The 23,473-nt window shown below is 35.9% G+C and overlaps 1 protein-coding gene across 6 annotated transcripts in view; it reads right to left on the bottom strand.

Moving 5' to 3' along the window:
- ZRANB3 (zinc finger RANBP2-type containing 3) overlaps window positions 1–23,473 on the bottom strand; it is a 36,763-nt gene that overhangs the window by 4,057 nt on the left and 9,233 nt on the right. For 3 of the 6 annotated variants that reach the window (XM_052674827.1, XM_052674828.1, XM_052674830.1), the window contains exons 3-17: window positions 15,584–15,602; window positions 14,758–14,936; window positions 12,493–12,724; window positions 12,205–12,290; window positions 9,712–9,883; window positions 9,149–9,277; window positions 7,870–7,989; window positions 7,502–7,621; window positions 6,814–6,993; window positions 6,180–6,332; window positions 5,093–5,555; window positions 3,941–4,141; window positions 3,206–3,288; window positions 2,409–2,510; window positions 453–595 (exon numbers count right to left, since the gene is read on the bottom strand). In XM_052674827.1, the coding sequence (XP_052530787.1) occupies window positions 453–595; window positions 2,409–2,510; window positions 3,206–3,288; window positions 3,941–4,141; window positions 5,093–5,555; window positions 6,180–6,332; window positions 6,814–6,993; window positions 7,502–7,621; window positions 7,870–7,989; window positions 9,149–9,277; window positions 9,712–9,883; window positions 12,205–12,290; window positions 12,493–12,724; window positions 14,758–14,936; window positions 15,584–15,602 (2,382 nt within the window). Of the gene's footprint in view, window positions 1–452; window positions 596–2,408; window positions 2,511–3,205; window positions 3,289–3,940; window positions 4,142–5,092; window positions 5,556–6,179; window positions 6,333–6,813; window positions 6,994–7,501; window positions 7,622–7,869; window positions 7,990–9,148; window positions 9,278–9,711; window positions 9,884–12,204; window positions 12,291–12,492; window positions 12,725–14,757; window positions 14,937–15,583; window positions 15,603–21,300; window positions 21,319–23,473 lie in introns of those variants that run through there. The other 3 variants (XM_052674832.1, XM_052674831.1, XM_052674833.1) reach the window with 3 other exon arrangements.

Genomic DNA, 23,473 nt, shown 5'->3' with positions numbered 1-23,473 from the left:
GTCACCAACAGTGGACAGAATTATTTAAAAGAAAAAAATGAGTATGAAAAAGTGTTGAAGTAAACTATGAATTATGAATGAGATTGCAGCCCTGATGGCAACTAATGATTTATTCCTGCTCCAAGTAGGAAATATAGTAAGATCTTTTAAAGCTTGCTTTTCTTTTGAGACAGTAATGATTTTTCCTCAAAAATCTTTGGTGAGCTCCAGCTGCTTAAATACACAAAGCAGAAGGCCAGAATAGCTGCTGAATGTGGCAGTGATGGACAGGGAATCAGATACTTCCATTCCAGCACATTTACTTATGTGCTTAGTTGCATATGTTTGTCACTGTGGGACAGTCACTGAATTACCCATTTGTAGCCTTTGGCTTAATTCTACTGAAATTTACATTAAATACATCAAAGCTTCCTGCAAAAATTAATAAGGGAAAGAAAAATAGAAACAAATACCTTTTTGTGCTGCTTGCTGCCAACTGCTTTTTACACATCTCCTCTGCAGCATGAATAGGACTACAAAACAGCTGACCACTTTTTCTGACAATTTTCTGTTTCATTGCTGTTAGATGACTCCATTCTTTCACAAACTTCAGTATCTGGGGGAGAATGCTATTGTCAGCAGCGTGACATCAAACAAATAATTACATTGAAAGCATGCTAAGAATTAACATATTCAAAACCGGATGGAAAAAAAGGTGGTATGATCAGAGATGGTCCCTTCAAGTCAGCCCTTGTGCAAGCTGCAGCCTTCCATCCTCTTCTGCTGAAGAACTTAAGACTGCTTTGGCATTGTCTACAATTACAGTTTTGCTACGACATATAGGTGTGCTGCTTAATGAAGTAGAAAATAAAGCCACAAATGGACTTCAATCTAAGCTGTAATGATAAGGAGAATGGATTTCTGATAAAGTCTCAGATAAGCCTTCCTTGTGTAAGCAAGACTTCGTTCAGGGAAAAAAAAAAGCAGATGGGTGAAAGTCTTCTACTTAGAGAAGCCCTCCCTCTCTTGCTCCAGGCTTTCAAAAAAGCCAAGTTTGAGAGAGAAAATAACATCCATATGTAAAAATTTAGAATTCATAACGTGGCCTTCTTTAGAATACATGTAGGGAAAAAATGGTTTCATCCCACCTTCATCTTTACAACAGAAAACAAATGAACAAATGAGAGTACCAATATGTCCATCAATAACAACAATACAAAAGAGTGGCCAATATGAAAGCTTTGCTGTTTGTTTTTCTGCACTCCATTCCTTGCTGACTTGCTACATCCACAGTAGCCAATATCACAGCGTTTCTGAACATGGACTCTGGTAACAATAAATACACTGTGCAGTATGATGAGTGATTTCAGCCTCATCCGGGAATGTGCTTCCAAGACTATGATGTGGCAATGATTTTCTCCTTGAAGTATTCTTTTTTCCCCATGACAAACATGGAAGAGCACGGACCAGCCTTACTTTCCTACTCAGAACAGCAAGAAAGAAGTCAGCAAAACTGCAGGACAGAAAGACACATGGGAGCATTTACTAACACGGATATTTTAATCTGCAAAAGTGGAGGGACAGAGATAAAGTTCCATAAGCAGTGTCATCTCCTACAGAAACATGGCATTCTTAACGTGTCTTCTCAGTCTACTAAGTAGCTTTGAAATTCTTTGGCAACATCTCTGCCACTCATCAGGTGATTCAGATAGCTTTTGGCTGAATCACCAAGTAGGAATTTGACCTACAAATCTACGTTCTAGCCTTGTTGGAAAATCTACTAATAAGAACCAGTCTTGCTCCTACATGATAAAATCTGATTTTCCAAATTATACATCTCTTTAAACAGATGAAACGTATTTCTTGACTGTTTCCAACAGATAACGTTGCAAATCCAATTTAAATTCTGGATTTCATTACTGTGAGTACTTGATTTGACAATGTTCATGTCTTACAACACCAATACAAGTGTGATTGTTATTGCTTAAGTAACTGAAGCTGCATATCTCAGTAGAATTGTGCCCTACACTGTTTTGAGTGTTGTTAGAAGACCAAAGGACAAAATGAGAGGCCTGCTCATAACTGCAGCTCTGATCAACCCAGCACATTCTTATTCATCACTCAGCACACAATTTACAACCTTCAAAATGCTATTTTGTTGATTTACAAATGCTAGTTACTGATCCTGTAAATGAGAAATTAAATGATGCCTGTTTGATTCCATCTACGTTAACAGGAGGTATAATAATTTGCCAGAAAAAAGTCTGCATAATATCTGCATCAATATTTACAGTATCTGCTCACACTGATGAAACTGTGTGTAGGTCCTGAGTCCTGGAAGTGTTCTGCATCTTAAAAAAAAAAAAAAAAAAAGCCAAAATACTCCACATTAAATACTGCATTACTGTGCCAGTTGAATTTAGGCTTACCATTGAACGATTTCGTTTATGTTGGAAATTCTCTGGTAAATCCTCCCAGTTGTCCAGCTGTATGTCCAATGGAATGAAATTCAGATTCAGTGGTTCACCATCCTACACAAACAAACAGTTTCATTTACAGACAGAATACACTACAATCTAGAAAAAAGAAAAAAGCATCTGTTTCAAATGGATTATCCTCCTCTTCCAACCAAGTTTAGATCTTCAAGCTTAAGACCTTTCTAGGAATGATTTTTCATGTAAAAATGTAAAAAATGATTTCTCACATTAAAAAAAAAAAGTAAAAAAACATTACAGCATTTTTTCTGATCTGTACACAGCACCAGTGTGTACCTTTCTGAAAATGTGGTGGCAATATTTTATTTACCTACTTCACCTGCAAAGATTCATTGATTACTGCAACTCCAAAAATATCTGGGAATAGCACACTAGCTACAAACAGGAGAATAATTAGTCCTGCTAATGATTCAAGGTAGTGGTAAGATTTATAACAAGAAAAAGAATCAAGTATTGTTAGCATTTTCAACAGATGATCTGAGCATAAATGTAATGCACTGGCACCTCTGTGTAAACTAAGAGAAGTGTTAGAAGCTGTATAAATGGGGAATTATTACTTCTTCAACAAGAACTAGAATGATAAACCACCTAATTTTTATACATTTTCAATAATATGAAAATAGGGATTTTACATAAAGCATGACAAAAGAAACTATACATGCCTATTTTATAGGACAACAGTCTACTTTGTACTTTTGAAGTGATAATAAGCATGCTTATTTCAGCTTTACCTTTGTATAGAGGTGAATTCTATCAGTATTCCTGCTTGCACAGAACATTAGCCCATCATATACTAGAAATGCATCTGATTGATCTAAATATCCAATACAGAGAAACAAGGTTAAAATTAAGAGGTTTACTTCATTTAGTCTATTCAGATAGCAAAAATAACCACACCTGTCATGTGTGACATTTCCTGATTTCACGTGCCTACAAACATATTTTTGTATAAACTCTACATTTCTATTTTTCACCTTTCCCACTCCCTCCCAGTTTTCAGGAGTCATTGTACAAGCTCCAAGACCACACTAGGATTCTATATTTAATTCCAGAACAACATAAGATGCACACAATACAAGCAACAAATTATTAAATGTTCTCCTGAATTTTTTAGGAGACAATCTTGTTTCTCTTGAATCACCCATTATTTCATTTACCCGTGGCTATCCTGAAGACAAATCAACGCCATCATAAATTTCAATAAGACTGTATGCTGTACCTTAGGTTTTACAGCTACTAGTTTGACATAATTGCTTTGTCAACCAAAACCTCTCTATTTTCTCAGGTTTTGTATGAAGAGTGCTTTATATATCAAAATTCGATAAACATCCCAGGTTAAAACCAGAAAATCACTGCTAGCCTATCTTTCATATTTTGAAGTTCTTTTTCACACCAGAGGCAGGAAATACAATTTCACACATAGGATGTGGACACCTTTTTTTCCCCCCACAGGAATCCCCTATTACCTTTTCCACACCTTCTTTCATTTTCTTCAGTTTTGATTTTGACAGCTTCTTGTTCACTAATTTCAGACTGCTTGGTCACCAATTCCTCCAAATCTTCTCTTCCATCTTCAGCATCCCATGCTGCTCTCTGTTCATCACTTCTGGAGTCTTTCAACACATCTTTTTCAGTCTGGCTAGTAGGAACTTCACAGTTTCTCTCACCTACAGAGAGAGAAAAGTGATCACTTACACTCTCCTTACAAATTGAGAGCTAATCAATAAACGGATGGATAAAAAACAAGCAACTGAAACACTGAGAAATTGCATTTTATTCTCTAATAATATAATGGTTCAACCACGTATGAAAACAGGGCTAACTTTGATATTAGGAGAATAAACACACGGACCAAAGTGTTCTAGTTATGCAATTTTGTGCAGCCAGCTTTATGAAGAAATACGTGCAATCAAATAGCTAGTTATTATCCACTACATTCATTTACCAAACACCATAAGCACATTAAATAGCTTTCCAGCATTTATACATAAGAAATTGAGAAGTTGACATTACTTCATCAAGAAAAGATCTAAAAAGAAAAAAAGAACCTTATTCTTTTCTTTCTAATGTAAAAACTTAACATGGAGACAGATTTATAAAAATATTTACTAAGTTCCCAAATAGCTGGAATAAATTTCATAGAAAACATTTATTCTGACCTGTATGAATGAAAAATGCTGTATTTTTAAGGCAATGTCTCCCATGGCAACTACACAATACTGAGGCTAATAAAACCATCTATGTGACATCATTTAGTTTTTGACATGTAGAGAAAAGCTTTTCAATTTAATTGGATTCAGAATAACTACAAACCTTCTCAAAGAAAGCAAGAGCTACATTTGCTGTAAAGAAAATTAAATTTATATTCTTACTCACCATTTTTATATCCAGTTAACATTCATCTCAATTCTCTATTTGCTTCAAATTAGAATCATACAAAAGATCCCCAGGAAAAGTTAAATTAAGAAAGATCACCTAAAAGGTATCTGTCTATCTATTCATAGAAAAATACTATTCTTCATGTTTTGCTTGTATATGTGCATGCTCAGATTTAAAAATATTTCCTGAAACTAATCACAGCTGGAATGAAAAACGCACACTTTCTCTGCAGCACTTACCTTTATTGCTCTGAGGGCAATTACACATTTCACAGTAAGGAAGCAATTCATTATTACTGTAAGTGCAAACACTACAGTGCCAAACTTTGTTTAAAGCTGTGCCTTTGCTTGAAGCACTTGAGCTGCAAGGAAGGACTTCACTGTTCTTCTCTGTGAAGAATGCGGACATTTTTCCAGTCAATGTCTTTTTCTTCCTGGAGCTGACTGGAGTAGACCCACTTATGCTTCTTGCTCTTTTAGCTTCATGAGGACAGGCACTTTCATGACAAGTTGTATCCACATCACTTATTCTCGTGAAATCCAGATCTTCACTGCTCTTCTCTGAATTCTCTTCTTTCATGGCTTCAAAAGACTCTGCATCAACCTTTAATGATTCACTATCTGATAACATTTTGCGTTTCTTCGTAGAGGCAGATCTTGGGGTAAAGAAGGAACGTATGTCATGCTGTCTTTCCTTCTCAAACTAGGAAAGAGGAAAGAAATACATAAAGCCATCTTTATGATTACTGCATCAGGATTGGTTAAATTTTTCTCCCCATTAGCAGTGCTTTCTAACACAGGAAGCTAGGTTAGAGATGAAAACAAAAGATATTTTCCTTTAAGCAGAAACAGCATAAAGAGCTATTCAACGTTGTTGTTACCTAAAAATTATTTTCAGTGTTCTTATCAAGATTCTGCAATAACACTAACGACAGCAAATACACAGAACAGGTATGTTATGTAGGCTCCATCAGAAAATGTACAAGGAAAGACTTCTAGACGTTTTCAAAATAACTGTGCTGAATTTTAAAGCTATTAAGAAAGCTGTATTTTAAACAGAAATTACATTTCCTTATGAGACTCTAAGGATGAGTCAATCACCTAAAAAACAATTAAAGCTACTATTTAAAACCTGTAGATTATTTTATGCCCAACAGATCAGTTTCTCCAGATTAACTTTCTGAACTTGAACTGGTTTTTTTTGCCACTCATACAGTATTTCTCCAGTAGTAAAGCCTGCAGTGCACACAAAACCTAGGTGAGAAAAGGTTAGATCTTTAAAAAAAAAAATGAAATAACAATTAAAAACATAAGTTTTGAGTTTTACATGTGTAAACAGAAGTTCATTTTGGAGATCTTCTGCACTGTCGTTAGGGGTCCAAGCTTCAGCAAAACTCAAAAAATCCCATTTCTCCTTATCACCTTCTTCAGCCTGCATTCTCTCTTTTTTGCCATTCAAGGTGCTGCCTGTAACGCTGGCCTGCAAAAAGACTTGTGTAAAGGCTCTTAAAAATTTACAGGTAGGAACAAGTTCATTTGTCTAAATGCATCAAATTTGTTACAACTGCTGAACTAAGCTTGCAAGAGAGAAATGAGAATATCTGCAGTAATTCAAAATAATGTCAGTGATTGAAACTATTCTTCCAGCTGCCCTAATGGAAACCATTTCTGCACAAGTACCATATATATGAAAAGGTATATGTAAAACATCAATATTTACTGAAGTTAAGAGATTATTTACATTGTGTACGTATCTTTCTCAGTAGTCTTTAGACATTCTGCTTAGTAGATGAAGCCAAAGGCAGAATTAATGGAAAGCAGAAATTTAGTGATTAAACTCTTAGCCAGACAATCTCAGATCCATAGATTTGTCTTATTCTAGAACGTTATTTGCTATCTGTGCTTCAGTGGTATCTGAACCACAGTGAATCCCCAATTATTTGGTTGTATTCCACACGTACCTTGCGATTCAGCATTGCCCACATAAGAGGATCCAACGTTCCTTTTGCTATAAGGAAGTGAATATTCACAGAACTGCACTGCCCAATGCGGTGTGCTCTGTCTTCTGCTTGCTTAATATGGCCTGGATCCCAATATAATTCAGCAAACACAACGTGAGTAGCAGCAGTGAAAGTTAAACCCTAAATAAAGGAGTACATCAATTTAGAAAAAAGATTCTCCCCATAAATCTACACACTGCACAGAACATTTTTAAATGTAGGTGAGAGAGACCACCTGGACACACAAAAAGAAATACAAGCCAACCCTCTACACTTATTCCAGGTAGATATTAGTAAGATTCAGAAAACACTGCAATATTGTGCAAACACTGCATACAGCTCTTCATTATGGAACTAAATGTTGCTTTTCATTAATCTGGTACTTCCAGACAGAAGGTGCAGGTTTTTTCTGTTCTTTTTACTAATTATTCAACCTACTGCTAATGGTGATTTTGCTCATGTAATTTCAACAGAGGCTTAAAACAGTTAACATGACTGGTGCAAAAAAAATGAACACACGATTCTGCAAAAGATGAATTACACAAATTGCCTTCAGTAAATAACTTTAATAACCTTCATTTCCATTCTTCAAATTCAATTTTTTAATTTTTTTTTTTTATTATTTTTATTTTTATTTTTTAAATCCTACCTGACCAGCTGCCTGAATACTCAAAATAGCAACCCGGGTATCAGGATCCTTCTGAAACTGATTAACAAGATGTATTCTTTCTGCAGAAGGAACACTTCCATCTATCCGTATGTAGCGAACCTATAACAGATTTTAATAGACAAATGAAGCCATCCCTTTTTAGATCCAACCACCTTCTTTCCCCAATACTAAAATATCTGCTCTATTCCAGTCATGGAGATAATAGTACCTCAGTACTATAATAGTACCTCAGTACTATTTTACCTGTCGATCTACAATTAAGCCTATTTATCAGAAAGACTATAGACTTAGTACTACCTATTTGCAAAGTCTGAAATTAAATGAGTGCACATTTGTTAAATAATTACCTTATTTTCTATAACTGCCTCTGCACAAGCTTGAAGCATGCTTAAGTGGTGAGCAAAAACTAGGAACTTCAGTTTGTCATTTTCAAGCATCATTCTGATATAGTCCTTCACTGCTCCTGCCTGGAGTAATAGAGTATGTTTTCATCAGTTAGATGTACAAAATGTTCAAAATGACAGTTTTCACTTCAATGCCTGAATGCCATTCTATTGGTTAACCATTTAAGACTTTATCATACACTAACGTTAACTTAATAATTATAATTCTGTTTCAAGAAGTAGCACAACTTTACGTCCTAATAGCTAAATCTGTCCCATTTCTTTAGAGAAAAAAACCTTCACCCTCACAAGATCACAAAGTTAGATGGCATTTCTTTCAGATTAAGATGAAAATAAAAATGTGTTCAGTTATGACATCATTACCTGATGTCTGAAATCAAAATACAGAAAGCATTTAATTTCTGACCAAACATATTTTAATCATACAAGCTATTGTTTAATCAGAACTTCTGTACCAGCAACTAGAAAACCATTATCAAATCATGTAGAGTATGACACTATAATAATAATATAATAATTGCCCTATTTAAATACTCACATAATTGCTGTGTTAAATATTAATAGTGTTCATCAAATACAAGGACAATAAAATAACAGCTACTACTAAAATTTGTCACTGAACAGTTGATTAAAAAATTCTGAGGGCTGCTGCATAAACAGTATTGCATTTTCCCTCTTTCATTTGAAAATGAGCTGACAATGACAGAGAATAAAAAAGTAGGGGACAAGGTAGCAACAGAACCACGCTGGTATTTTTAAGATGAATAGAAATATTTAAGATAAACCCCAAGGATTCAGATTATTAATTCTTTTTAAATATGCTTTTCTAAATACAGATTAGTGTAAAGAAATGTGATAACGGGCTAAAAAGTAAACACCTAAAAGATCCGTTCATTCTCACACCTTAATTAAAAGAGGAAAATACAGAACAGGTGTCCCATCTGATAAAATAGAAAGACCACTTAGAGAAGGTTATCATTCTTCATATACCCATGGGGAGAACCAGTACTGACAGAGCACAGTCTGCACAAGGGCTGCATCAGCAGCATCCTGTAATGCAAGCCAGCTGGGTCAGACAGCTGCAGCAGCTGCCTACACAGTTACGTTCCTGGAGCACTCACCTTCAGTGCATTCCTAAGTCCAAGAGATGCCAATACAACTGATTTTATTAACAGAAAACACATTGAAAAATTAAAATATATATTAGTACTTCTACACTTACCTTGGCTATTGCAGTTTCTTTATACATACGTGTGATTAGATTCATGACATCAACAAAATGGCTGTCAGTGGGCTCTGAATTCAACTTCCTCATTAATTTCTCCCACTCTGTAAAAGTGGTATTCAAATTCTAATTGGAAAAAGAGATCAGTGGTTAGGATAGATGTACTTATCTTTTACAGGTTTGTTAGAAGCTACTAAGTATGCTCTACCACAACACTGACTTCCATGAAACATCTAGGGATGGAGTACATTTGAAATCTCTGTCAAATCTCTCTAAAAGTAATTGTAGGATTCAATACCTAATGAAAATGAAGAAGGAAAGACGACCATATTAAAATTAGGGTCAATTTTATATCTATTTGATCCCTTCTCAAGATGACATACCCATATTCTTCACATTATAATAAAAAAAAAGCTAATGCTGTGCTATACATGTAGCTACAAAGAATGGGAGAATATTTACACATGCTTATATAAATACATATAAGAATATATATGAATATAAATGATCACACAGACATTTACTAACAAACATCTTTTTAGCTGATGTGGAAAATTCACCTTAGCTGCAGCTTGTGGGAGATCAAATGGAATACGCTGTCTAACTTTGGGAGGTAATTGTGTTAGAACATCATTCTTCAGTCTTCTGATCATTATTTTTCTTAAAAGTTGATGTAGTTCTTCTAAATTTGAAGCTCCTCTACAGTCCCATTGTTTTCTTTTACCAAAGAATCTGAAAATGAAAAAAAAAAAAAAAAAAAAATCAATATTGTTTGGTGAACGCTAGCTATTCCAAACCCAATGGAAGCCTGCAGTACACAATTCATTGTAAGACACAGATATGAAGGCATTTAGGATAACCAGGAACATTGAGCGTTGTTATGTTGGAAAGATGATTGCTTTCTGTCTGATTCCTTCCAACACTCTTAATTCCTAACCCACAGACCTGACTCCCCATCAGACAAAGTCCTCTATCTCATCCCGTCTATCACTAATCAGAAGAATCTACCACAGTGCTTCTTTATGATATTAAACAGGGTAACAGCTGATTAAGAAATTAATCACAAACGCTGCAAAGAACATCATTGAAATTCCTTTTCTGTCCCATCTGAATTCACTGTTATGTACATTCAGGATTCAAAGCTAAATGCTCCAGTTTAAAATGTAATTGTATTAAAAAAAAGCAAGGCTAAACAGGGGAAGTAGATTAAAAGTTAAAAAGCTCAAGGCTAAAAAAGAGAAATAAATTAAAAGCTGTGTTTCTTTTTCTTTCTTTTATTTTCAAGGACATGTTGCAAGAGAAGAGCTTCTCTGTGTCAACATTGCCAAGAAGCAACAAAATCTGTAGCACGGCAGATTTTGCTGGGTTTGGAGAAAAGCCCAGGTGGCATTTCTCAAAGACAGGAGAGTACAAGTATGTAAATTTTACTGGTATTACTGGTAATTTTTTCCTTAAAAGAAAAAAAAAAAAAAAAAAAGGAATTTTTAGCTTCATTGGGCTTATAAAGGTACTATCGATTTCAGATTATGACCAGTGTGGAAGGAGGTGAGGACTCATTTTTACACTGGCAAAATAATGGCATAACAGATCACTAAACAGATGGAAGGCAGCTACAACTTTTGCTCTTATCTTTTCTTCAGTGTGTGTCTGGTCCTTCGAAAGCATTCATCCCTCCAACTTGAGCACTGGGGACGTAAGAAATGGTAGCTGAAACACTTCAACCCTCATCCTTTGAAACAGGTGTCTATAAACATCTAAGTAAAAAGCACTTTCACAGAAAGTTCTGCATAAAATAAAGCTACCAAATGGATTACCACAGGATGTTAAGTTCCAGCCAAGTCATGACAACAATGTTATCTGTTGAGAGCTTGCTAACCCGAATTTGATTTTCAATATATTTATGGTATTCCAAAAATAAGATAATCATCTGTGATGGAGTCGTTAACCATGCTGTACCCACGCACACTTGTGGTGTGAAAATTACAGATGCATTTAGTCAAAACACCATAGAAAAAATAGCATTTCTCCATCTGAAAAATCAGACAGCACTCTGTTATTAAGAAGTTAAATGCTGATAAAACAGATATATATGATAAGAGGAAAAAATGCCCAAGTTGCATGAAAATGAAATTAGACAATTATTACAGTAAAAATTAAATCTAAATGCTAACAATTTAGCTGACAAAAACTACTGGTTTTAGTATATGCAAAATGGTAGGTAAGAAATCTTTTTAAAGGTTCTTTCCCCTCTCATACCTTCTTACAGTGCCCATATTTAATCTCTCAAAAAGAACAAACATACTGCTGTGCTTTTGGGACCTTTTTCTCCTTTTGTTTGGTTAATCTACCATATGATCTTTTCCACAAATGTTGTAGGACAGCAAAAAGACTGAATCCCATAATAAAGAGATAAATTGTTACATGACATGAGCATTGCACTGAGAATCAGAAACTCAAGTTTCAGTTCTAGCTGAAATGCCAGCTCAAAAATCTATACTTTTCATATTAACAGTAAATTGGCAAGTCATTTTACTGAACAGAACGTTGGCACTTACACTTTCTCTCGAACTTTAATAGCTTCCAATTTATTCCTAAAGTAAAGTCTCCCATCAATTCAATCCTCTTGCCAAACATCCCTAAACACTGAAAAAAACCCCAGTGTATGTATGTGCCAACCTATTTTCTGTTTGTACAATGTATTTTTTATACTCTTCCTCTGTAAGGTCCCTAATTCACTTTGATGGAAGAGATGGTATCACAGAATGGCTTGGTGTGGGCAGGATCTCAAAGGCCACTTAGTTCCAACCCCCCTTCCGTGGGCAGGGTTGCCAATCACTGTATCAGGCAGCAGATCAGGCCCCATTCAACCTGGTCTTGAACATCTTCAAAAATGGTGCATCCAAAACTTCTCTGGGCAGCCTGTTCCACCTCCCTGGGTGGAACATGACGGTGTAATACCACAATAGAGACACTACTTATTGGTTCTTTCATTTCATATGAGAGGAAAATCAAAGTCATTCATGAGAAAAATAAAAGGGCAAGTACAGTAATACCTCAAACGAGCATCACAGTATTTTTTGGCATATTCACTCCAAGTTCCAAATCTTCCTGGAAAAAGTGCCTCAACCTGCATGAAAAGCTTTATAAAAAAAAAAAATGTCAGTGACAAACTGCCTTCAAGGATAAATACTACTCAGAAATAATTCTCATTTATTACATGCTTATTGTGTTAAGCTTATATCCACCAGCCGTACTACTCATGAAAATAACAAAATTCCATGCTCAATATTATTGATGCTATCCCTAAGAAAAGAAGAAACAACATGCAGGATGCTAAATACCTCTTCGGGTCTACCGAGCGCAGGAGTTCCGGTAAGAAGAATTGCTCTACTGGCTTTCTGTACAATGGGCAATAAAATCTTGCTGCGTTTAGCATTTCTGGATTTCATATAGTGTGATTCATCAACCACAACTACCTTGAAGTTCTGCCTATACAGAGTGTCTACTAAAGTCTGGGCATCAGAAGTTAACAGGCCATATCCCAGAATCGTCACTTTGCTGCTTGATATTCTCCTAAAAGGGAAAATTCAGAAGTTGTCTTAGTACATATTTACTGCAAGAAAATTAACATTTAACAGAAAGATTTTTTTTTAAATAACAGAAGGCAAGTATGATGTCTTTTGGATTGGCTAGTTATAGAGTTGTTAGATTGACTAATAATATTGGCTATTCAATTGAAATAAAAATTCCAGCATCCTACATTTCTGAGTCACATTTCATTGCCATTTTCAGGGGGTATCATTGTGGTTTAACGCCAACAAGCTAAGCTAACATCATGATGGACTCTCACTCACCCTCCTCAAAGGGACAGGAAGAAAATATGAAAAAACCTCGTGGGTTGAGAAGAAGACTTTTTTTTTTTAATTAAAAAAACCCAAACAAGTATTGGAAATGATTTCTCACAATAGATTTTAAAACATACAAGGGTATAAAGCACAAATTGTTTTTAAAATCACTAGAGAGCACTGTAGCCCTTCAGGAGCCTTTAAACACAGAAGCACAAAGTTGTTAGGCAATCAAGTTACCAGAACAAGACATAAAGCTGATCTATTCATCAACTACCACTCTGCTGGCCTGATTTTTATTTGTTCCCCAGTAGAAAGAGATCAAAAGCCAATCCAATAAGCTAAAGTTTCTTACAGTACTTACGAGTAATTAAAGTTTGTGCATGTGTACATCCATGCTTCTAGACATGGAGGAAGAGACCTAAGCATATTTTAACCTATTTATATTAAGAAGGTAATCAACATTCAAGCAGTACACTTCATTGCTGAAGTTCAGAAGGAAAGCAAAGTACTGAAATCAGAGAAATCAAAAGGTTGAACACACAGAAGCACAATTTCCCAAAGCTAAACCAAGTGTGTCAGCTCTGTTTTTGGATTTTCTTACAAACGCATAAAGCATCCTTTATGTTAAAATATTCATTAGTTCAACAGCTAGGAAGCCTCCTGGGAATTAAATAGAAAGCCAAGCTTTCCTCTTATCTCGTTGAGAACAAAAGTAGTAATGGTTATGGTTTATTCCTTTTAAGAACTTCAGAACGTGAAAAGAACAGAATTCTGTTTGCCATTTACTTTTGTCTTCACATTTCCCTTATTCCACATTTCTCTTTGCTGCATTCAGCAGTTGTAAGCATAGTTTTTATGCGCAGTTCAACTGAAATGATAAAAAAAAAAACTCTCGCTTAATGGATCTTTATTTTATTTCCCATATTCCTCTAACAGCTTTATTTTGATTAGCAATAGTAATTGTCCCTCAATTAAGATTTTAAACATATTTTGAATTGGATTTGTCTGGTTACAGTTACCCCAAGGAGGATTCCAAGCTATTTTCTCATCTGCATGTCTTGGCAGTCATTTCCTGATACTCTCCAGACAACATGGAAGTCAGTCTTCTTTGTCCAGGTCTTAGAACAATATCTAGACACTGCTATGAAATTAACCAAGTTATTACAGCAAAACAGATTACGAAATACCTTTTTAGTTCAGTGTTTCCTTGCAATAGGAGAGTTACTTTAATAGCAGTAAGACTTGTAGTCCCACTGTAATGAATTTAGGCTTCTAAAGTCTAAAGATGAAAAACCTGGATCACAATGACCATTGCAGTTAGAGAATACTTAGTAACATTTAAATTTATCAGTGCTCTAGATAGAAAGTTAACTGTAATTAAGTCCTTATTTTCTAACACATACTAATTTTTTTTTCAAAAATGTGTTCAAAATGTTTTCCAGAAACTAACAAGTACAATACATCAGAGCTGACACATGGCCAATGTGTTCAATAGGAAACACCCCAAAGTGACCAAATCTTCAGCAGACAGCCTTGCCACTGTGCAAAAAATCAGACCTCTCAGTTACAGAGGAGACAAGAAACAACCACAAAACTCATCCCTCTGCTGAAACATAAAACCCAATTGAAATTTCTTTCATCTTGCTGAAATCCTTACTTTTCATTATGAACATCTATATATTGTGTGTTTTTCACATACATACTGCCATCAGTTTACAGAATGAAACAGGACTTCCTAATGAATAATAATGAACTTACCCAATATCAGTTTTGTTTTGAATGATAATAATGTCATCTGGAGATAGTTCTGGAATCCACTTTTCCATCTCATCAACCCAAGGATATCTCAAAGATGAAGGCACTACTATTAAGAGAGGCCATTCCTTCCTGTAGTAGTAGGAAATAGCAATTGCTTGAATTGTTTTACCTAGTCCCATCTGTGAAAAGGAAAAAAAAAAAGTTGAAAACAGAAGTTATGTTTGGAAATCATTGTTACTACAGTTAATCTATCATGAAAGAAGATGCTTCTCTTTAAAGGGATTCACACATATTTGGCTTGCTTGTTAAAGCTCCAAGTATCTTTTCCAGTGATTTCAAAAGGCTTTTGGTTCAGAGACTTAGTAGGATAGACTATGAAGTTGACCAAACTCTTCAGCTTGTTAATTTGTCAAAAACATTTTAAAAACCTATTCAAAGGAAAGATAAATATTGCCGAGATTGAAATCTCCTCAAGCTTCTTCCTACTAAAAACCAGAACTTGGAACCTACATCAGTCCCTAAACATTACCTCTTTTACATTTAATTTTTATATATAACTTTTTAATCCATCATGAAGTTTCAATTTGTGATTTCTTACCATAGATAAAATATTTTTGTAATAAATTTAAAATGTTACAAGTCATGAGTTACACTATTAACGAAAGTACACCCTAGGTTTCCATCAAATTAAGTATTTGGTATTTTCCACTTTGGTATTTTCAGAACATCTAGGTAATACACAGGAATTGGGCTCCACTGCCAACTCTCCTGAATGAAGCATGTTAAAACAAGAAAAAGTGGTGTTAAAGTAACAGGAATCACTTACCTCATCAGCAATCATACACCTACAGGTGCAGTAAGGGGGAAAAAAAGAAAAAGAACAATAGTAAATATAACTGATAAACCAATCGTTATAAATTGCTTACTATGAATGTAAGTTAGGCATTCAGCAAATCCTGAATATTTTCTTTGTGACTAAAGGAAAAAAGAGAGACTTCCTCTTTAGAGTGCCTTTGACAATAACAGTAAAAGTAATTTTGGTATGATTGTAATAGTAAGTACACCAGTTATTCTAAAATTGTATACTCAATTTGTTAGTATTACTGAACATACAGTGGAATTGAATTGCTGCTTTGGTTTAGTGCTATATTAAATTTAATCTTAAGAGACAGCACAAGAAGTACATCTTCAATTTTACTGTCTTTCAGGAACAGCATCGTTTTTGATTCTTTGTGATTAAGGGTCACTTCCATGGCACGCTGATTTAGAAAAAAAAGTCACTTCCAGAGGTGTTCCATTTGTTTTGAAATAGAAACAGACATCCTCTCACCACCCCAGCTGTACTGGGCAAAGCACTGGAAAATGAACTTGATTTTTTTTCCATTTAGAAGCCCTTTACTCCAAGCAAAGAAAACAGTGGCAACTCTAGAGGCAATTGTTTAAGTAAATTTATATTTCCTGAACAAACACCACCTCTGATATAAATTTCCTTATAGGTATGTTACATTATGCCTTAGCATTAATACTCTGAAGTCTGAAAGGATTTTGGGAACTTAACTGCTCCTGGCCCACACAAACTCCTTCAAAACCATTTTGAAATTAGACCAAGGCCAATGGAATTATTTGTTGGACATTCAGTTACACCATCAAATGGTGGCTGATGTCACCTATTTCCAACTATTGTACCCTCAGCTATTTCACAAACTTTTAGCTCTGCCATTCTACAACTTCGTACAAGTTGGAAAAAAATACATCCCCACCAAGAAACCAAAATCCCCAGGAAAAAAGAAACCTCCAAACACAAAACCAAAGATTATCCAATTTGAAAGCATTATCTAAAGAATTAAGAGTTTAACTCTTGTAATTAGACCCCCTACATCATATTCACACACAAACAAATTCAGAGGAAGACAAAAAATGTTAATCTAAGAAAGAAGAAAAGAAAAAAATCTACCCCCTTTCAGTCTTGCAACACGAGGGTGACTTAAAGTTCTGTTTTCCTGTAACAACACCAGACTGCACAAAGCTTCAGACTTGCTAAGAACCTTCTTGCCACAATCAACGCTGAGATCTAAAAGCAAGATCTAAAATGATCACAAAGTGCCAACTTCTGCAACCTCAATAGCATTCCCTGCTGGAGTTTCAGCTAAGTAACTGGAGGTTGGATTAATCCTCCAGCTAATAAATAATCTGGGGAGTTTTTCAAGCACTGCATAATTTTCCAAATTTTCATAAAAAACGAAGTGGAAGAATAACTCCCACTGTTTTGTATGATAGTGCCACACAAAAGGCTTGGTCACACCACTGAGAAATACAGCACTGGGTGCTGCTGCTTGAACTGAATGGCAGCAATAGATTGACAGCTGCATGCAGTTCATCATTTTGAAGATTTGTAAATGTTCACTGACAGAAAAGCATCAAGTCTTAGAAACTGAGACAGTTCAAGGTCCAGGAGAGAATGAACTTCACAGGCCACTCTGTTTGTGTCCCAGTGTCCCATCACATTCAAGGGGGGAAAAAAAAAAAAAACAAACTAAAAATAAAAATAAAAAGCCCAAGGACTTCTGCCTTGAGCTTTTGCTTCCTATCCCCAGTAGCTTTCAGTCAGAGACACAAATTAGTCTTGATTAATTGCTCTGGATAAATTCCCCACTGCCTGTTCCCCACCACTGCATCTTCTGAGACAACAAACTTCTCTGCCACACAAGTAGATGTGCACCCACTGCACCATGCTGCTCAAATGAAACATTCCTTCCGTGAAAAAAAAAAAAAAACTGAGATCTTCCAGGTCTCTGCTGGAACTGTAACTAAATTTAACATAACAAGACATTAAAATTCTGTATTTTGATACTAGAAACCCTTTAAAATAATACAGAACTGCTTTTTCAGTGTTGGGTGTATGGAAATTCATGCAGGTACTCGAAGTACTAACAACATCAGCTGTGATCACATTGAATAACATACACCTTGCCATGGGGCCAAAATGGACATTCCTGTGGCCAAACTACAAAGCTTGGCAGAAAACACACAGAGGCAGTTCCCAGAACTGATGTGCTGGATACAGATTTGATACTCTGAGAGCTCTGGTACATTGATGCTTGCTCATTCAACCTGAAAGCGTAGATTTCAACATCAACGTTTTCTTTGTACTAACACACACACATGAAAATATGCATATTATATAGCTTACAGTTTTGTAAGTTGCAATCTACTTGTAACTCACTTTGTAGCAGTCCCTCAGCTTTTTAGATGTTTTCCATTTCAAACTTGGTTGGGATGGAACAATCAAAAAAAAAGAAAAAAAACAGAACAAAACATAACTGCTAAATCCACACAGGCAAAGGAAAAAAAAAAAAAGGCAGGAAGAGAATATTTTTAGTGGCAACCTGAGATCGTGGAGCCTTTGTGTTTGTGATTTGCAGCTGGGCAGAGACATTAATTTGCAGACAACAAATACACAATTCTATTTTTAAATAATGCCATATAGTGCTTACTTTAAAGAGTGATTTTTTTCCGTTTAATACAAATTGCTTCCATTATACTTCTAAAAAGAATTCTTTCTTGCAGAATCTTAAAGGTGGCAACTTCTATCAGTAGACTGATTTTTAAAAACAGTTTGAAGACTGAAATTGAGTGGAATGTACAACAACCTAATGGTGGAGAATCATTGTTAATTTCAGTTTTAACTCCTTAAACAAATGCAGAAAATAAGTAGCAAACCAATGCAGAAATGTAGCAATCAGCTACATACAAAGCAGAGGCATCTCAAGATGAAGCTAAAAACATTCTTTAATATTGTATTTAATCCTAAAGGATATCAAAGGGAATGCACAAATACAGCAATATCTGAAAGTACGTTGCATTCAGTAGCATCTGCTGGTAAGGAAATGTGGCAGAGAGAACAGGAATACAAATGTTCCTTGCCATCTTGTGCTGATAAATACAGTATTTCTCAGTATATCAGCTTCTATTTTAGCAGAGTATTATGAATAATGAAATGAAAATCACGTCACTTTAGGCGTGCATCTCCTACACAGCAGGAATAAATCTACTTTAGTGTGAGCCACACATTTTAAAGAGATGAAAGTGAGAATACATGAGGTCCTATTGCACTGTGTTTTGGTGCATGCAAACCAACTTCTTGGACCTTCATTCTGTTTTTCAGAGAAACAAGCCAGAACAAAGAAATTTGTAAATTGCTCTGACAATTAAAAGCTAAGAGCAATCAAAATAAAAACTTAAAAGTATGTCAGCCACAGGAACAGATTTTTTTCATGAAATGATATTTTTTCATTAGTTTATTGCAGCCATTTACACTTTGATGACTTAAGTATCTGCAGGACTACAGGAAGTTGTTCTATTTCACTTCTTTCAATTATTTTCAGACTCTGCCCATAGAACCTTCTGTTTTCAACTTCAAGTGAGTATGTCTTCAGTGAAACCTGTTATGCAGCAGTGCTACCCAGAATAGCATATACAATTTGATCACTCACATCCATGGAAGATAAATACAAGCCAAAAGAGAAGTGGAAAAGAGCTAATAGAAAGATTAAGGGGCAGCTGAGCCTCCCATGGTAGGAAATAACAAGAGAAACACGATTGCTTCATCTCCAAAAGGAAAAGCTGAAATGCAATGCTTGTTCCACCTCTCCCTGTTCCATAAATCCACAAAAAACAATTTCAGAGATTTCAGTGTTGGTACAGAAAAGTCTCAGCCTATTAACACATTGAAGCTAGAAATTAGAATTATACTCTTAATTATACTAATAACTGTATCTGTGAAGATCCACAAGGCGTAAAAAAGTTACTAATTACAAAGCAGAACCCAAATTTTACAGAGAATCAGCCAGGACCTTGCCAGCAGCACAGGCCTCAGGACACACATCTCCAATTCTGTGTTCCCAAACTGACAGTACAGTTTCTGTTAATGGTTACAAAGATATGGTACTTCTACATACACTTCCCAGCCTATTAAAGAGCTGTAATTCAGCAATAAATCTTCAAATCTAGTTCTCTCCCATCTGTTCTGCTACAGTAATTTGTAGTAAAAAAATCAAAGGCTGAAGCAGGGAAACTACTGGCTTTTCTTCCTAAGCTTGCAACCCCTACATCGCTTAGGTATAGAAACATTAACTACATACATCATGGACTGACATGAATCAGGTGCTCAAAAATTGTTTTTAAAGCTGCCCTGAAGTTTTCAGTATTGGAACAAGTCTTAAACATGACTGCTTAATGTAGTTACAACATCTAAGTCGTCCAGTATCTGCTCTTAAAGGCACAAAAAATAGCTTATATCCACTGAGAGGGAAATCACCAAGAGTCCCCACATTTTATAACCACATGGATTAGTTTAGAAGTGTATGGAACTTCCCTATCATTATAGCCCAGATCACACAGAACTGATCGGATACCTGATAATTGCATGATACCATTTCAAAAGAAATACCCCACATTTTGCTTTATGTAACCTTAAAAACACGCAGCTGCCATTTATAACAAACGTCAGTACGTCCCACATTGCTGCAGTTAGACAAGCTGCCGACATGAACATAAAGAAACAGATCTTCAGATACACGGAAGGGACAAATGTGTACTTTTAGTTCATATATTTTGACTGCAAGAAGACAGACTTCTCGTTCTCTGAAGTTCAATTAGTCATTTCCTCTCAACTGGTAGTTACCCAATTTGAGCTTCATCGTTCATATCCCATCTGTTCAGCTGACACCTCAATAATAGCTCTATCCAAGAATAAAAATCAGAGCTATGATACGCACTTTCGCATCCTGTTTTAGGCTCAGCCCACACAGTCAAAAGTTTCAGAAAAGCAGGAAAAATCATTTTAGATCTCTCAGTTACACTTCCCTTCAGCAGAGAAGTCCAACTAGGCAATGAGCATCACAGACAACGGCAAGCTCCCTCCATTTCCTTTCCCATTTCTAAATGTTTCCTTTCTTCACAGTGAATCCTGAGGTTGGCATCTGAATCTGTCCGTTTGTGAAGGAATGCTGCTATTTTTTCCTAACAGAACACATCAGAATCTCACAGCAGTGCATTACACATTCTGTTACAATCTTCCTGGTATTCATATACCTCTCACAGTTGTAGGGTCAGCAGTGGGCTTTGCACACAGCAGTAGCTTTCATAAATAGAAGGGAACACACAATCTGATCTCTATCCTTTCAAGATGCATTAACTTAAAATAAAACTAAGAGAAAGTATCCTGATAGGTGAATATGCATGCAGAGAAGAAAGAGAAATCGGCTGTTTTGTTGGTCCACCCCAAGCATACATAGGCTCAAAACTTTAATTTTGATCCAGACAAAAAAGAATACAAGCATCTACGAGTATAATTTAAGGGTCCACACAAAACTGACTGAATCAGAGCCCCAGAACCGGACAGTCAAGACTCAGCACACACTATCAGAACAGTCTTGTAAAGGTGCACTTGCACTACAGAAAATCTTGGAGAGAAAACAGAACTTAGAGGAAAATCAGAAAAAAAAGAAAAGGAAAGACAGAAGGGATGATAATTTTTCAAACCTCATAGAGCACAGGAAGATCTGATGGTTATGTTGACGTCAAGAAGACTGAACCAGCTTTGTAAAGCATAAGGAGAAACAGATGTTCAAAATTCAGTTCATTAGAGAAGCAGAAGGGAAACTGAGGCTAAGCTTGTGTGGCATATGTCATACAGCCACAAGAAGTCATCTGCATCAGAAAGACATTAATACTGAAACAGCTTCATAACACAAGTTTCAGGGAAGGAAAGAGTGTTTAAATGATCATTATTTCTATTCCTGTGTGTCTGGGTTACGTCAGGCAACCCTTCTGAAATGTTAGCAACATCACCAAGTAAACAATGCAATTACAGTTTGTTGTATTAATTACAACAACTTCAGCAAGGTATGTGAAGAAAAACAAAGAATCTAATTTTGAGCTACTCTTGGAAAAATACCAACAATTCAGCAGCACACTGGCCTATGTCTGAGGTTTAACTTTATAACCTATCTGATTTGTATACATAATTAAGAATCCTAGTAAGTCATGCAGTCATTGCTGTACGTTCCTTGCAACTACAACATCATTTTGCAATTATGTTCTCTCTAAACTAGATAGTTCTGCCTCTTCATAAGCCATGGATTAAAAATTAAAGGGAATATAGAGTTCCAATGTAATCATTGCTTGCAGGTGGGGATAATTCAACTTTTTGATTCATTTTCAGCAGCTATTTACCCAGAACTGCAGGCAGCTTTTTCAGGACAAAATCCTTCACCTTTAGTTCCATTTTCCAAGACAAAAGGTCAAAGCAGTAGCACTTGATTTCTTAAAACACTGAAAAATTCTGTTACTACTCAAACAAACTAAAGCTGGTTCTGTTAGCGCAGCCTTTGGAACATGCTGTACAGAGGAAGCTTTGCATCTTTCTTTCACCAGTGTGGGTGTTCTGATATTCTTGGGATTCTCACCTACTCATGTGAGTCAGTTTTATATAACACTACAACATACAATTTACCTCCTACTCACAAGCCAACACTTTAGCACTAACATCTTAACCAAGGTTATTTAGGGAATCTGAATGGAGTGTATTTTTATATAAAACTGCGCAAGCAACCGTTACATTTGTGTGTCAGTAATCGCAGCACTCAGTCCTCAAACGAGAACACAGATGATAATCAAGGTTGTTTAACCAAAAATAGAGCCCCAGAGGATTTCAGCCACATCATACCCTTGCTCTTGAATTACATTAGGTGCTTTAGAAAAGTAAACAATGAAAAACCAACCATCAGTCTAATGTAAGATGCACTGAATTGCCACATCTGCAGTGTTCTCAGTTCTTCAAAGGAACATAGAGCAGAATGGCTGTGCAGAGTCTTAGGCTTTTCTCCAATACTGCTCAACCCGTATCTGAGTAAGACATTTAAAATTACCCGTGTTTATGAAGGTTTGAGAGCAATATGTGTATATTAGCCAGCATATTTCAGTATGGAAAAGGATGTGTGAAATAACACATATCAACCAAAGTGGTCAAGGCAAAGCTTAAACTCAGAGACTTAGAGTCACAGAACAGTTTGGGTTGGAAGGGACCTAAAAGACAGGACTAGCCAGTTCCACCCACCTGTCAGGCTATGGCCAGGGAGGCTCCCACTAGACAGGGTTGCCCAAAGCCCCACCTAACGTGGCCTTGAACAGCTCCATCAATGGGGAATCCAGAGGATCTCCGGGCAGCACGCTCCAATGCCTTGCTACCATCTGAATAAAGAATTTCTTCCTCATGTCTAATTTAAGTCTATACTCTTTTAATCTAAAATCATTACATCTTGCTATCACTAGAGGACCTAGTAAGAAGTCTCTCCCATTTTTCTTATAAACCCCCTCAGACACAGATCAGCTCACCAGCTGAATTGCTGCAAGAAAGACTGACATCAATTAATTGGAACAAAATGGAATAACAAACTAATTTCAACTACTGACAAGCTAGGCTACAAACCGTAACCTAGACATTCATTTTCAAGATTGAAATATTTGCAATCAAAGTAGCTCTTGCCTAGTATGTAATGTCTTTCAATGACCATTAGCTACTTCTTAATACTATCAAATAAAATTTGCTTTCCCAAATGATATTCCTTACTGTAAAGCTGCAGAAGAACTCATCTCTTTGAATCTTCCTCCTTACTCCCAGTTCCCTCTGATCTGGAGAGATAAAGGCAATGGA

Source organism: Tympanuchus pallidicinctus, unplaced genomic scaffold (genome assembly GCF_026119805.1).
Source record: "Tympanuchus pallidicinctus isolate F22 unplaced genomic scaffold, pur_lepc_1.0 scaffold15, whole genome shotgun sequence".
NCBI lineage: Eukaryota > Metazoa > Chordata > Aves > Galliformes > Phasianidae > Tympanuchus > Tympanuchus pallidicinctus.
The sequence above is the reverse complement of the archived record's forward strand: the minus strand, read 5'-3'. Positions and strand labels throughout refer to the sequence as shown.